Source organism: Microdochium trichocladiopsis, assembly GCF_020744255.1.
Source record: "Microdochium trichocladiopsis strain MPI-CAGE-CH-0230 chromosome Unknown B0I36scaffold_8, whole genome shotgun sequence".
NCBI lineage: Eukaryota > Fungi > Ascomycota > Sordariomycetes > Xylariales > Microdochiaceae > Microdochium > Microdochium trichocladiopsis.
Window position 1 is genome coordinate 1,271,157 of NW_025763551.1, and position 14,771 is coordinate 1,285,927.

The following is a 14,771-nucleotide window of genomic DNA, read 5'->3' on the forward strand; positions in this document are numbered from 1 at the left end:
AAAAGTACGTACTTAGGTAGCCAGCAAGGAACGTGTTAATTGCCCCTGCATGACCGAGGCGCAACTGAGATTCGGTCCTTGATAGCTCCATATAGCCTAGCTACGGGGCACACCAAGTTGGGCATCTGCCCCTGGCCTTTGGCTGGTCCGAAAACCTTAAGGAAATCACAGTCGCATTTGTGCGAACCCCGACTCCCCAACTTCGATCGATGCTGGACCTTGGCAGTTCGTCTCCACCCCCAGCCTCGAAGGTTGGATGTGGGCATGTTCAGGGTCGCGGTCCGATGATCTCTGCTTGGCATTTGTCCCTAAGCCGGGAGAAGTACGTCACTCTTCAGTTTGGTCCTATGATATTTCAAGCTCAACCCAGATCTGTCGGATTGCGGTCCTGCGATATGTATTCTTTGTCTATATTCAAATCTATAATATGGCGGTCCATAGATATAATCCAAGAAGGCGGTCATGTATGTCCTGGAGTAAGTGCTAGAAAAACAAGACTATATGCGCACGATCCATGCTGAAGATGAAGCGCCTGGTCAAGCTCAGTAAGACTGCTCTGATTCAGTGCGGCTTCGCACTTGCGGACCTGCAAATGGCTTCGAGGTATTGCGTGATCGTCGTCTTTCGTGTCGTCGTGATATATATACGCGTGAAATCGTTCAAACTCCCGTCCTTACTGCTTCTGGCCATGCACAAGGGCCAATTCAATATACTAGCATGGCACCAAGCACACCCGCAGTCAACATTGCAGCCACCGCACCACTCAATGAGCCCCGCAACGAGTTGCCAGAGCTCGGCAGCTCCTTGTTCACCGTCGCGACCGGCGTGCCTGATACTAGCGTACAGCTCGCCGTGCCGCACTGGTACCCGCTCGGACAGCAGCCCGCGATGGGCCCGGCGTCCTTGCCGCACAGGAACCACCCGCCGGCGCAGGTGCTCGTGGGCAGTGCGTTCGCGGCGTCCTCGGCGTCGGTGACCGGGACCACCACCGTGACGCCGTTGTTTGTGTATGTCGTCATGGCTGGCGGCGGCGGGCACGATGTCGTCGCGCAGTCGCGACCGGTGCGGCAGCACCCCCCGCCGACACCGACGGCTAGGCAGGCATAAAAACCTGTCGGGCAGTAGTTTGCTGGCGCTGTGGGCTGGACCGGGGCAATCGCGCTGCCCAGGCTCGAGGATCCGGTCGGGGAGGTGGAGGGGTCGTCGTCGGTCTGGGTCTGGGTGGTGGTGGAGGGCTCTGGCGGGTTGTTCGTCTTTGTGCTCGTCACTGTCCTTGTGGTCGGCTCGATGGACGGGGTGACGGTCACGACAATGGTGGTTACGACTGTTGATGGTGTTGGCTCGTTGACGACAGTCGATGTGACGGTCGTCTGAGTGATGAGCGAGACCCACGATCCAATGCCTGCAGAAATGAGTACGATGGTCAGCCTTGATAGCTCTGCAGTACAGTCACATTATGGTGCCAGGTCATGAACACTTACAGCCAACGTTGGCACAGACATAGCCTGGTATACAGCACCCGCCGCCAACCTCTGCAGCACACGCCGTGCTCCCTCCCGCGCAGTCGCCTACACTCCCGACACAGTTCTGGCCGTTTGGGCAGCACCCGACGTTGCCAGCGGCCGGGGCGCCCTCGACCGAGAAGCACGTCGTCCCGGACGCGCAGCAGTAGTCCGGCTGCCCGATATTCGTGCACGCCGCCGTGTTGTCCGGGCATGAGAACTGCCTGCCCTGCAGCCGGTGCAGCACATCTCTCTGTGCCTTCTCGGCCGCCGCGGCTCTCGAGTCTCGCGGACTGCTGTTGCTGTTGCTGCTGCGCGACAGAAGATGTATGCTCCACGGCGGCTGGAAGGCAGCATACGAGTCCTCTGGAAAGGTGGCGGCGCGGGAGCCGAGGTATCCCGCGTCGAGCTGCGCTGCCTCTGCGAGAGGATACTGCCGCGGCACGGCGAAGGCGACGTACTCGGGCATCAGCTTCTGGCCCTCGTCGAGCGACATCTTGCGCACGGCCGTGGGGAGGACATCGCTGCTGCCACGGACAAGGAGCGGCGATGTGCTGGAGACAAGGAGGAGGAGCTGGAGAAGATTTGCCGGGAGTAGTGGCGGATGGTGCATTGTGACAACAGGAAACACACGCTGCTCGCTGTGTGTTGTAGGGTCCTAATTATGTGAGACTGATGACGGAGCTCCTCGAGCTAAGCTTCATTCGCGTGGGATTCCAAGAAAGCTTGGCGGGATGTCTCGCGACGGGTAGCTTGCTCCTGGGGTCGTGAATGTCGTGGCCTCCCAGACTGAGTGAAGAATGATTCCAATCCAGGCGAGATCATCTGCTACCGAGCAGGAAACGGTGAGTCCCTGCGGGCTGCCTGGAAAAGGGCAAGAACAGGGTCGTCTTTGGGCACTTGCAGCTTGGTCGGTCAATGCACAGACGTCAGTCAGTCCGTAAGTCGGTGGCTGGCAATCGATGCGCTAGCGCCCAATCTGCGTGCGCCTTGAAAAGACCCCGTATCCACGCGCTCGGGTGGGCTTCTTTTTGGCCCATACATAATTACAGGGGTCGCCCTGCATGAGCCGCTGTCAGGGGTGCAGGAGACGGGCCATTGTGTATGTCCCATGTCTCAAGAGTCCTTGTGACAGTCGAGATAAGGTTTCTCTGACGCTTCTGGGCGCAGTAACCACTAAACGTGCATCGACATAGTAAGGCGAACCAAGTCAAGACAAGCTGGGCACCGCGATACCTTCTACGTAAAGAATCATTCCATCTATTTCTAGACTCCCAACATGGTCGTACACAACGTAACATACATGGTCGTGCAAAGATCGTGATCGCTATGCTATACATCGGTTATACATCGTTTAAGTGATACAGATTTATACATATCGCAGGTGGAGGACAGGTACAGGCCCCTAGAACATAGCCTCCTCGTCCTGCTCACGCTCAACGAATCCCTGGCTTCGTAGCACATCGCTCGTTTGCTTCTTCAGGAATGATTGGCACAACAGTGCCGTTGCAACGCTGGCGTTCAGACTATCGACCACTTCGAATAAGCCCGACGCGCTGGGGATTGAAACCTCGTGGTCCGAGATGCGGCGGACCTGCTTGGCCAGACCCTCACCCTCACTGCCGATGACCAAGATTGTCGGCTGGCTTGAGAGCGGGTCGTATGACTCGACACGGTCGATGGACAGGTGTGAGTTATTCCTCATGCGTGACGTTGATGGGACCGCGGCGTATACCATCCAACCTGCATCCTTGGACTGCTCCAAGAAGCCGAGAGTCGACTTGACGGAGAACAGCGTCATCACCTCCGCAGCACCCGCAGAGGCTTTGAGAGCGACGGGGGTCAGGCCGGCCGAACTATCCTTGGTGATTGCAACAGCACTGACACCGAGGAAGGCTGCTGACCGAAGGATCGCACCCAGATTGCCAGGGTCGAGGATGCCGTCAAGGAGAAGGACAAGCGGGTGACGACCGGCTGGGAGGTCGTGGGCTACGAAAGTGGACGTGCCGTTGACCTGCGCCTCTTCCGCAGACTGGTGAGCCAGCTCCAAGTGGAATCCCGGCTTTGTGGCTTCTTCAGACTCCACGCCGAGCCCCTTGACCGGAATCTGGGGCAAGGGTGATGCTTCGAGGATGCAGCCATTGTGAGGCCGTCCCCCACTCATCTTGTCCAACATGCGCAGGCCCTGCTGGTCCCTGACCGGGATGCATTCGACTTTGCGCGACTTGGCAAGACCAAGAAGATACTCGTCCTGCGTGAGACTCTGTCTATCCTCGCCACTATAGACATAGAAGCGATAGAGCTGTCTCCGCGAGTGCTTCAATGCTGACTCAACGACGGAACGCCCGTAGAGGAACTGCGACGCAGCAGTGGTGTGATGAATACGTATCGGTCCTTCGTCACGTGGAGAAACCCGGGAGACAGTAGGCTGTGGTGCCTGCTCGTCTCGCGGGTTGCTAGCCTTCTCATCGCCTGCGTGACGATGGCCAGTCTCTCGAGGTACAAAACTTGAGCTGCGTGGCGGCCCCTCGCGGGATTCCGTCCTGGAAGCATCGCGCTCGAACGACCTCGGTGGCCTCCGCCCGTCTGTTTGTCGCTGTGGTCTTGCGCCAAAGTCACGGTCTTGCCTCGGTTCGAATCTGTCTTGACCTCTCCGCTCCGAAAACCGGGATGTCCTGTCAAAAGATTGTCTGCCGATTGCCCGATCCGGATCGCTTCTGCCTCGCCTCGAATCGCCAGACTCCCGCCTCCGGTCGTTGAATCTGCTATTCCGCGAGTCTCCCTCGGCATCCGCACGAGTCAACTTCTCCATCTCCGATCTCAAGTTACCGTGCTTGATCTGCCATACTTGGCTCTTCTTGCCAAACGTCTCGGTGGGGTCGTTGAACCGCGAGCGCCTCGACTTTGGCTGTGGTCCTTTGTCGGTGATGTCCTTCTTCCCCTTCTTGATTTTGTAGGTCGGGGCCTTCCAGCCAGGGTCACGTCTCTGCCGGGAGGTCGTCCGTCGTCCGTTCTTGCTACCATTTGAAGCAGCCTCGAGAGCCTTTAACTGGAACCCTTGTGGACGGGCTTTCTCGGAATCGCGGAGGCCACGATGTATAGCACTGAGAGATGATGATCGGAACGTTGTCGTCGATGGAAGAGCCCTGGTCCTGAGGGCAAGATTGCGCATCATCAGCTGCTGTCCTGCCGACAAGCATGCTGAGGGTATCGGAAGCCTCATTGTGGCGGCGTATTGCAGGAAGTAGAGCGTAGAGGAAGAGAAGTCGATCGTCGCATGTATGATAAAATGAGAGTTCAGAAAGGAGATGAAAATTGAGGTCTAGGTCAAAAAGCCAGGACAGAGACACGCAGAAGCAGAATGCAGTGCTGGCTGCATCAACGCTGAAGTCTTGTTGCAGATGGGAAACTTTTTGGATCCGCCTTGAATGGCAGGGGACGTGCAAGGATGCACAACGCGCCAATCAGCTGTCGAGCGCACATGCTAGACCCCGGGACTTTCAGAAGCTCCGCGCAGTGACGGCGCGCTGACCCCACGCTGAAAGTCTATCTTATCGCGCCCTTAATTGGCGGAACGCGACCCCCATGGCGCGTCTCTACATGCTAACAGACGTCAAGATCGCTGGCCACGAGAGCTTGGCTCCATCCCCAGCGACTTTTTTTTGGACACGACAAACGGCAGGGCGCAATGATCAGACTTCAACACGACACGGAGAGGCGTTCACAACTCTGCCCAACACCAGTTCTACGTACTCGAAGCGAAGAATCCGACAACGTAGCGATACACCACAGCCAATCCACCCCAATTGTACCCATAGATCAGGCACGGGTCCACCCAAGCTGCGAAGCATCCGCGTCGCCTCACTCCCGCACCGGGCCAGGCATGATGGATGATGGAGCGGAACGCCACAGGTGACACCATGGAGGACCCGGAGTGGCACATGACCCTCAATTCTCTTCTGGCCATGCCAGATGAGACTGTGGTTCTCCCGGTAGACGACTACCTCGACATGGAGGTCGACTACCCGCACGCCGACAACCCCGAACAAGCGGCTCCCGTCCTCTTCGCAGACATGCAGGCGCAAGACTTTATCGATGAAGATGGTCTCCAGTCTAGAGCTGCAGTCTCAGAGCCGCCGTCAGATCACGCCGAGTCCGAAGCAGTACGGCACACAATCGAGGATGGGGATCTGGAGGGGGGACACGCCGCTGTTGACGATACCGACAGCCCATTACTGCACGATCATAAGCCCGAAACAGAGCATGATGGAGACATCATGGATCTGGACGTCAACGACCAACACACCGAGTCGGTAGCGTCCTCAGAACCGGACGATTCAGCATTTGGATTTGCGGACGTGTCAGTCGCAAAGCACTTGCCAATAGAGATTGTGCTTAATCCCCCATCGGACCCGGCCTCGTATATGATACTGCCGCCAAGCGAGACTGTGGAGAGGATCTTGGATGAAGTTGAGGTGGACGGGCAGACATTTTTCTCTGTAGAGTACACGGACGGACGAATAGAGCAGGTAAGAACACGGCTGGCCACTTGGCCATTGTCTATTGTTTTCCATTTGCACAATACCCTGCTCGCCATATATGCCCAGTCTGAAGTGGCAAGTGCCGGAGACATCATACTGCTACGCAAGGACTGCGTCTTGCCTTTGTTCGCCCACTCTTATACTGTCCTCTTCTCACCACTGGCACACCTCAACTTCATAACTACAGCAAGTACCCCATGGCCACGACCTGTGGTCAGTCTTCGATTAATCACTTGTCATAGTCCTGTTCCTTCCTTCCCTGTGCCCTCTTCCCTCCCCCATCTTGCGTCGCACGGAGGACAAAGCCGCACCCTGTGCTCACCTCATCCTACCTGATCACACCAACCCTTCTCCTTCCTCCCACAACCTATCTCACTGCAATTAAGCAAACGATCCGCATCAACACTCTCGTGGTCTGATGTCCCCAAGTAGCGTCGTGGCATAGACCGTTGCAGCACCATAGGAATCATGGTATGATGGCTTCCTCATATGTGGCAGAACCATCACTTAGCACCATTGTTGTCCCCCGTCTGGCACATACTTGGTTTCATTGGCTCGTTGTGCTTGTTCACCTTGACTTCACTTCTCTATTCGACCACAAGCTCTCCACTGCGCATACTGACATTACTCTCCAGGTTGCCTACGACGACATACTGCAGCAGGAACACGGTCCTCGCGCAATACAGCAGTTCAACTATGATTCTCGATTCAACTTGTCACATCGATCGAATTTCATGATGCAGAGTAACCACATAGAGCGGCGGCCTGAGGCTGACTACGAAGACTCTGATGAATCAGAGCCAGAAGCTTCTTTCCGTCCCCGACGTCCGGCTCGTCCGGCTCGTAGAGTCAGTCGTCGTACCTCCCGACAGACTTCCAGTACCAATGGCGTCACGAGCAGGCACCCAACTCTACTCGACGATCATGACGAGTTGAACAACGAAGACGACAGTCTGCTTGATCCAGTTGCCAGGAACGCCGACGATGACGATGAGCAGTCCTCTTACGGCAGAAATGGAACGCGCGTGACTCGTTCGAGGAACCCCCTCCTCAAGAACTACAACTTAGAGGAGTCCGCCGATGAGCTGTCGCAGATCATCGATGACTCTGACAGCGATGGTGGGGACTGGATCCTCGCCTCAGATCTCAATCCCAAAAAGCCCAAGAAAAAGAGAGCAACCCCGCGACAAAAGAAGAGTTTCAAGAACCATCAATCTACCAGTCAAGGAGGCCGAGAGTCATCGATCGAGTTTGAGCCAAGCCGACGATCAAAGCGCTCCACCAAGCCTGCCAAAAGCATGCGTGATCCTGATGTGGAGGAAGACTTCTTCGTTGTAGAGGACAAGTCTTCCGGTCTGCCAAAGATTGCCGCCGTCAAAGAGGTGTTCCGCAATGTAGCAACAGACGATCCATTCCGCGCGAGGCACTCAACCACTTGCGAGACATGTCAAGGCAGGGAGAACAATGGTAGAGGAGTCCTCGTCTTCTGTCAAGGATGTTCTTATACCTACCACAAGGGCTGCATTGGACTCCGTTCCCAGCGCGACCACCGAGTGACAAAGATCAATGACGAGGCGTTTGTCCTGCAATGCAAGTTCTGCATCGGCATATATGGCAAGAAGGATCATCGCGCTCCTGACCATGCGCTCTGCCAAGAATGCCACAAGGAAGGCAAATCTTGCCGGGAGTTTTCTTCGAAGAAAACGCCGAAACAAGAGGAAAAGCTGCGTGAGGAGAATGGCGGAGAGGATCCGATCACAGAGGTATCCAGCGATCGTCTGAACAATCCACATAACGTGCTGTTCCGATGCATGACCTGCCGTCGCGGCTGGCACCACGATCACATGCCATCCAAGAACGCCGCAAATGGCGACGATACCAAGGTTACAGCCACCAGAGGTGAATGGAAATGTGCCGATTGTGCTGGTGCAACCCAGAGGCTCCATGTTCTGGTTGCTTGGAGGCCTGTCGATCAGTTGACTTACAGGCCAGGTCAACATCATACCGATTACTCTGAGCAGGAAATCGAGTATCTAGTCAAGTGGGAAGGTCGCTCGCATTTCCACGACAAATGGATGCCAGGTGCATGGGTCTATGGCGTGGCAACTCCCGCTATGCGCAAAGCCTTCTACAAACGTGATACGACGGCTTTGCCTCAGATGGACTTGAAGGCCGCGGTCGCCGAGGAATGGATCATTCCCGACATCATCTTCGACGTCAAGTATCGACACTCGCATAAGGCGCGCAGCAAGGCTGAAGAGCAAGGCTTCATTAGCGACATCAAGTCTGTCTACGTCAAGTTCCAGGGCCTGAGCTACGAGGAGACTGTCTGGGATGCGCCTCCTCCCCGAGATTCAGTCTGGGGCGAAGCTCCATGGGAGGCCTTTCAAGATGCTTTTGCAGAGTACCTCAACGGCAAACACTTCGCATATGTTCCCGAGGGCAAGTTGCGGGAGCGAATTGCGATGTACCGCAGACTCAATTTTGAGGACGAGTGTGAGCTTGACAAGCAGCCTGCATTCCTGAAGCGCGGCGAGCTCATGGGCTACCAACTTGAGGGCGTGAACTGGCTCTTGTACAAATTCCATCAACAAGAAAATGCCATTCTGGCAGACGAGATGGGTCTGGGCAAGACGGTGCAGATAGTCGCCTTCCTCGCGGCTTTGGCTCTCCATCAACCCAAATGCTGGCCGTTCTTGGTCGTGGTACCCAACGCGACTTGCCCAAATTGGCGCCGGGAGATCAAGAAATGGGCGCCTGATCTTCGCGTGGTGGCGTACCATGGCGGGAGGGTTGCCCAGCAGTTGGCCTGGGACCACGAGCTCTTTCCATACGGCAGATCCGATGGCATGAAAGCACACGTGGTGATCATGTCGTTCGAAGCCGCCACCAACATGAAGGCACAATTTGGAACAAACACAAAATGGGCCGGCCTGATTGTTGACGAGGGCCAGCGACTCAAGAATGAAGACTCATTGCTCTACCGGGCCTTGTCAGACATGCGTTTCCCTTGCCGGATCCTGCTTACGGGTAAGTTGCTTCTCTGACACCGCTCGGCAAATCTACCTACTGACGAAATACACAGGCACACCGTTGCAGAACAATAAGAGGGAGCTGTTCAACTTGCTCCAATTCATTGACCCTAACAATGATGCTCAGGCGCTTGACCTCAAGTACGCCGAGCTCAACAAGGACAACCTCCCTGAGCTGCACAACCTCATCCGACCATACTTCCTCCGCAGAACGAAGGCGCAGGTGCTACACTTCCTTCCACCCATGGCCCAGATCATTCTGCCGGTGAGCATGTCTCTGCTGCAGGAGAAGCTGTGCAAATCTATCATGGCGAGGAACACTGAGCTCTTGAAAGCCATCGTCTCCAAGAAACAGATGAAATCTGGCGAGCGCAAGAGCCTGAACAACATCTTGATGGATCTTCGTCAGTGTCTGTGTCATCCCTTCTGCTTCAATGCAGACGTTGAGGACAAGACTGCCGATACTGAGCAAATGCATCGCAACCTCGTCGCGGCTTCTGGCAAGTTGATGCTTCTCAACGTCATGCTGCCCAAGCTGCAAGAGCGAGGCCATCGCGTTCTCATCTTCAGCCAGTTCCTGCACAGTCTTACCATCCTGGAAGACTTCCTCGCCGGTCTGGGTCTGGAGCACTTGCGCATTGACGGCTCCATCTCTGCTCTAGAGAAGCAGCGTCGCATTGATGCTTACAACGCGCCTGACTCTCCCGTCTTTGCCATGCTTCTGTCCACCAGAGCTGGTGGTGTCGGCATCAACCTCTACACTGCGGACACGGTCATCATCTACGACCCGGACTTTAACCCTCACCAAGATTTACAAGCGCTGTCGCGTGCCCACCGAATCGGCCAGAAGAAGAAGGTATTATGCTTCCAGCTAACCACCAAGAACACAGCCGAGGAGAAGATCATGCAGGTCGGCCGCAAGAAGATGGCTCTGGATCATGCGCTGATTGAGAGCATGGATGCCACAGAGGACGCTGGCGGCGATCTCGAGTCAATCTTGAAGCACGGTGCCGCAGCACTGTTTGGCGATACCAGTGAGGACAAGATTGTCTACGATGCCGCCTCGGTCGACAAGCTTCTTGATCGCAGCAGTATCGAGGTGACCAACAAGGGGTCCGACGAAGAAGCAGCGAATGAGAACCAGTTTTCCTTTGCGCGAGTCTGGCAGAACGACAAGGACGAGCTCGTCGAGAACGACGACTCTGCCGAGAGCCCTGTGGCTGACATTGACGCCGCCGTCTGGGAGTCGATCCTCCGTGAACGTCAGGAGGAGCACGAGCGTGAAGCTGCTGCCAAGAGACAGGTGTATGGGCGCGGTGCTCGGAGAAAGACCGCGCTTGGCGTCCGCTACAACAAGCACGTAGGTTACGAGGGCCTGTCTGACAACGATGACAAGGTATTGACTGAGGAAAAGCAGCGAGACGACGACGGAGATGGCTCCGAAATGGACGTCGACCAGGATTACAGCGATGCCAACGATGAGGACGATGACAGCGAGACGGCTTCCGCTACCCAAGGAAAGTCTCAAGGTACGAAGCGGCAACGCAAGACCTCTACTGTGCAATCTAACAAGAAGCCCAAAACTGACGTGGTGGTGCCACCCAGACGAGCCAAGGGTGCCGGAGCAAAGACCTCTGAGGGGACCATCAGCACCGGCAGTGAAAGAATTCCCGACAAGAGCGGCGGCGAAACAGAGCAAGTCATCTTCCTCTACAACCCTGATGGCACACCACCGGAACTCAGCGACGCGCCACCCCCCACCGGATCACTCGGCGGAAGCAGCACTGAACGAGCTACTGGCGAGGACCAACAGGGAAAGACATCCTCAGACATTCGTGCCACCCCCACTACTCAGTCACAGATTCGGTTCCGGGTCACAAAGCCATCATCAGCAGGGGCAGCCGCCTCCGGCTCAGCAGCAGAGACCAGTGCCGGCAGCAGTGCCAAGCCATCCGGGCCCCCGCCGCGGTCGCCCGCCAAAGGAGCGACCGGCCAAGCCGGCACAGAAGACAGTCCAGCAGCGGCTGATGGAGCAGATGGGGACAAGTAACGTCCACATTGCGTTCTATCTGTCAATGACGAGGTCGAAGGTGTGCGTTGCTTGCGGGAGCAGGCACGCCGTTTCCACGAGCTGCATCGACTTCAACTCGGAGGTCTCGTTGAGACATGCCATCGACGCATACCGCGCGTACCAATGGGGTAATGAGTACCACAACGACCTGATGAAGAAGTTTCTGCGGGACCGGCTGATGGAGGTCGTGGTAGGACGGGCGGCCGAGCAAGGGCATTTGCCGGTCTTGCCCTCTTTGTGAAGGTATAAGCAGAACCTTGTTCTATGGGCAAGCGATTGAATTTTCAAGCAAGGCGAGTGGGCAAAGGGAGACAGACTCACAGGGGGGAATGAGAGAACAAAGCATAGCGTTACGGAGTTGATTGAGAGAGATCTCTCGGGTGCATCCAATGACAGCCCGCAGCGCATTCATGGGGATTTCAGGCATAGACTAGGCGTCTTGGGCGAGAGTACAAGGTATCGTTTTGGTTTGCGGTGTTCTACTGGATTTTACCTCCTCGAATGCGTACTAGCAGGCGCGACATGCATTAGAAAGATGCCTTGCAAGATAGACGAGGCAAGAGATACCCAGGAGACGCGAATGAGACAATGATTAAGCGGAAAGATGTGTTGCTGTGTTGTGCCCGTGTGAGAGAAGTGGCGGAGGGTTGCTTTTTTTTTGTTTTTTTTTGGACAGCGAGAGAGCTGGTAGTGACGATGGGATTGTCAACACTGCGTCTTTGTCGATGCCAATAGGCCCCGCGCTCGGGTTTTGGGGGGTTGGGCGCCAACAGCAGATGCACCCTACTTCATGACTGCCTATCCTACACAAGCCTGCCCACACGACTGGACAGGGTGTACGCGTGCAGAAAGGGCACCTCGCAAAGATTGTGTGCGCGTACTTGAGGTAAGTAGCATAGTTGATGGCCTATGTTATCGAGCCGAGTAGTGCTGATGGGGCTTTTGTGACTGAGGCATGTTGATGGCCCCTTGATGGCCCCCGGGCTAGTTCTAGATTCGGGGGCTCCTCCACTAAAGCTTGTTTTGTTGCCGATCTCCAGCTTAAGTCTCGCACTCGCTCCCGGCTGGCCCCCGCCCAGTTTCGCACTATTCTAGGTCCCCGAGCGTTGGTGTCCCAGTGCACGTGGGGGAGGGACCTGCTATATTCGAGGCTTTGTCATCAGGCACGCACCGACACGGCCGTCTGCCTGGGCGGGCTGTCGGCGGCCGGCGGTGTTGGCCGCCGACATGGTGTACTGTGGTATGGGTTTGCAAGGGGGCGACCATGCAGCATACAGACATCGGCGGTTTGGAGTGCCCGTGCCGGTCAGCTTTATCAGCCCTGCCCAAGAAACCCTGCGCTTTGAAATGCCACCCAGCAGGGACCGTGTTCTGAAATCTGGGATCTGGAGCTGCAGCTAGGGCTGAGCGCTGCCCCCCTCGGATTCGTAAGCGTAAGCAGCCTACCTATGAGGCAATGCTGCCTTGGGGTAAAGGAACAGGGCAGAAGCCTCGATTCGGTCCCGAAGCTTTGGAGTCCAGAGCATATTGCATTTTTTGGTATGCATGCAGTATCGTCAACAGCATCTGCGATGATGGAGAAGGAACTCATGGCCAATCTCGATTCGGTCCCGAAGCTTGGAGGCAGAGCTAATGCACTTTGGCATGCAGCATCAACAGCATCCGCCATGATGTGAAACTCTGTTTTCCTTTCGCTTCCTTCACTTGAGACATAAATTCGCGCGGCGTCACCAGGCTCTCTCGGCTGATTCTTGATCTCCATTCTTCAGGCACAGTCTCATCTGCACATCGTCATTGTTACCATCGCCGCCAGGGATCATCCGTATATCTTACCTCGAGAATATCTCACACCCCGACCACAACAACGACAACAACAACCAAAGATACCACAATTTCTTCAGCCAATAGGATAGCGCAAATACAAAAGGTTCACCCAAGTCAACAAAGGAACGAAACCCCCTAATCCAAAATGACGTCCTCGGTGTACGACCGCAGCCCAGCCCTCGCGGCCGCTTCCCTCGTCGGCATCGCGGCCCCGACCTTTGGCGCCGGCTTCCAGTTCGCCCTCTCCCACCTCGCCATCCCTCCGCTGCTCGGCAAGCCGCAGTCCTTCACCACGCCCGTATTCGCCCATATCTACCGCGCCGGCGCCCTCGTCGCGGTCCCCTTGTCCGCGCTGGGCTTCGCGAGCGCCTCGGCCGCCGCCTACCTCTCGCACGGGTACCCGGTGACCCCCTACGACTCCGGCTCGCAGGACCGGCTGCTCTCCCCGCGCGCGGCGTGGATCGCCGCCGCCGTGGCGTGCATCAGCATCCCCATCTTCACGGCCGTGTTCATGGCGGGGGACATCAAGCCGCTGCTGCAGCGGGCCGACCAGTTCGCCGCGGGGACGAGGGCCAGCGACACCGTCACGGCGGCCGACGACCAGCTGGTGCAGGGGTGGCTCAAGAGCTGGCGCAAGTTCAACTTTATGCGGAGCAGCATCATGGGCACTGCTGCCGCGTTCGCGGCTTATGCCATCTTCACGGCGCCTTGAAAGGGGGGTGGGGGGAGATGTGTGTATGGGTGTTGGAGGAGGAGGAGGAGGAGCGTGAAGAGGAGGAAGAACAGAAGGATGATGACGATAATGACAACAGATACGGACGGGACGGCGGATACGGGGGGATATCTGCCTTGCTCCCACGGGTATTCGAGATGACAGAATGATAATAGATAGCGGGGTCAATTTAGTGTAGGATGTAATGAGGCAATACAGGATGGAAACCCACAATACTTGCAAGCTTGGCGCTCTTGTCGAGTTCCCAACCACCACCGTCGCATGTGTTTTTGAAGTCGTCGGCTGTCCTGTCCCCGATATGCCAAATGCAGGGACGAAGACGCCTGACAAATGCCACCCTTTAGAAATCAATCAGGCTGAAATCAACCCTCGCCCTTCGCACCGTGCTGTAAGACGATACTGATGGTAGGCTATCCCAAGTTCTCGAGGAAAAGGCACTCGCAGCCAATAACCCACCATCTTTGAAGGCCGGCGAAGATACACCGACATGTATCTACGTTCTGCAAGACATGGAGCATAGGATCATCCCCACCAGGCTTATTTCTTTTTCTTGCAAAATGCTGACGGCAACTGCCATTGGACATGAATACACGCCGCGGGCCTTGTGATTGGCTGCTGACGCTGGGTGCGGCGGAAAGCCTCCCCCCTTGGAGGTCCCTGGGCCTGGGGCACTGCAGTTCCCCACATACAAAAGATGCCAAAAGTTGCAAAAAGATTGTGACGTCGCTCCTCAGCGGCGATGTGGGGTCGGTGATAGGCGAGTATGTCCGTCCCTCAGCCCGCGCGACAACACTCTTTCATCGCAGTTTACTGTGTCTGTCCCTGGGATGAAAACCACGGCAGAGATATGATACAAAGGGATTTTGCGCCCAATGACCCGAAAAGTATTGATGGGTCCCGTTCGGTGATTACGTCGGATCTGCGTAGCGGCAATGCGAGGAGGAGGTCCCTCCCCCTTTCCCCTCCTTGACCATTGACCAGTGCCGAAACCAGGTCAAAGCAGGACGACGAAGGGGGGGGTTGGTTGAAGAGTGCAGAGGGCCTAATCTTTTGCGGAGCCGTGAAAGG

At 56.2% G+C, this 14,771-nt stretch overlaps 4 protein-coding genes across 4 annotated transcripts; 2 read left to right on the top strand and 2 right to left on the bottom strand.

The window, feature by feature from the left end:
- Positions 1–345: 345 nt before the first annotated feature.
- On the bottom strand, positions 346–2,415 carry B0I36DRAFT_329821 (uncharacterized protein). The gene is made up of 2 exons (XM_046154757.1): positions 1,482–2,415; positions 346–1,402 (listed from the first exon to the last, which is right to left on the bottom strand). Exons 1-2 carry the CDS (start codon positions 2,113–2,115, stop codon positions 705–707), a joined length of 1,332 nt encoding a protein of 443 aa, XP_046009289.1. The 5' UTR covers positions 2,116–2,415; the 3' UTR covers positions 346–704.
- A 331-nt stretch (positions 2,416–2,746) lies between these two features.
- B0I36DRAFT_329822 (uncharacterized protein) lies at positions 2,747–4,889 on the bottom strand. Its single transcript, XM_046154758.1, has one exon. The coding sequence runs from the start codon at positions 4,723–4,725 to the stop codon at positions 2,908–2,910; it is 1,818 nt and encodes a 605-aa protein (XP_046009290.1). The 5' UTR covers positions 4,726–4,889; the 3' UTR covers positions 2,747–2,907.
- Positions 4,890–5,110: 221 nt separating this feature from the next.
- Positions 5,111–11,398, top strand: B0I36DRAFT_414412 (uncharacterized protein). The gene is made up of 4 exons (XM_046162021.1): positions 5,111–6,031; positions 6,679–9,073; positions 9,129–10,604; positions 10,681–11,398. The coding sequence occupies exons 1-4, from the start codon at positions 5,393–5,395 to the stop codon at positions 11,385–11,387; spliced, it is 5,217 nt and encodes a 1,738-aa protein (XP_046009291.1). The 5' UTR covers positions 5,111–5,392; the 3' UTR covers positions 11,388–11,398.
- Positions 11,399–12,649: 1,251 nt separating this feature from the next.
- B0I36DRAFT_153551 (uncharacterized protein) lies at positions 12,650–13,785 on the top strand. Its single transcript, XM_046148561.1, has 2 exons — positions 12,650–12,685; positions 12,922–13,785. Exon 2 carries the CDS (start codon positions 13,116–13,118, stop codon positions 13,680–13,682), a length of 567 nt encoding a protein of 188 aa, XP_046009292.1. The 5' UTR covers positions 12,650–12,685; positions 12,922–13,115; the 3' UTR covers positions 13,683–13,785.
- The last annotated feature ends 986 nt before the right edge of the window (positions 13,786–14,771 follow it).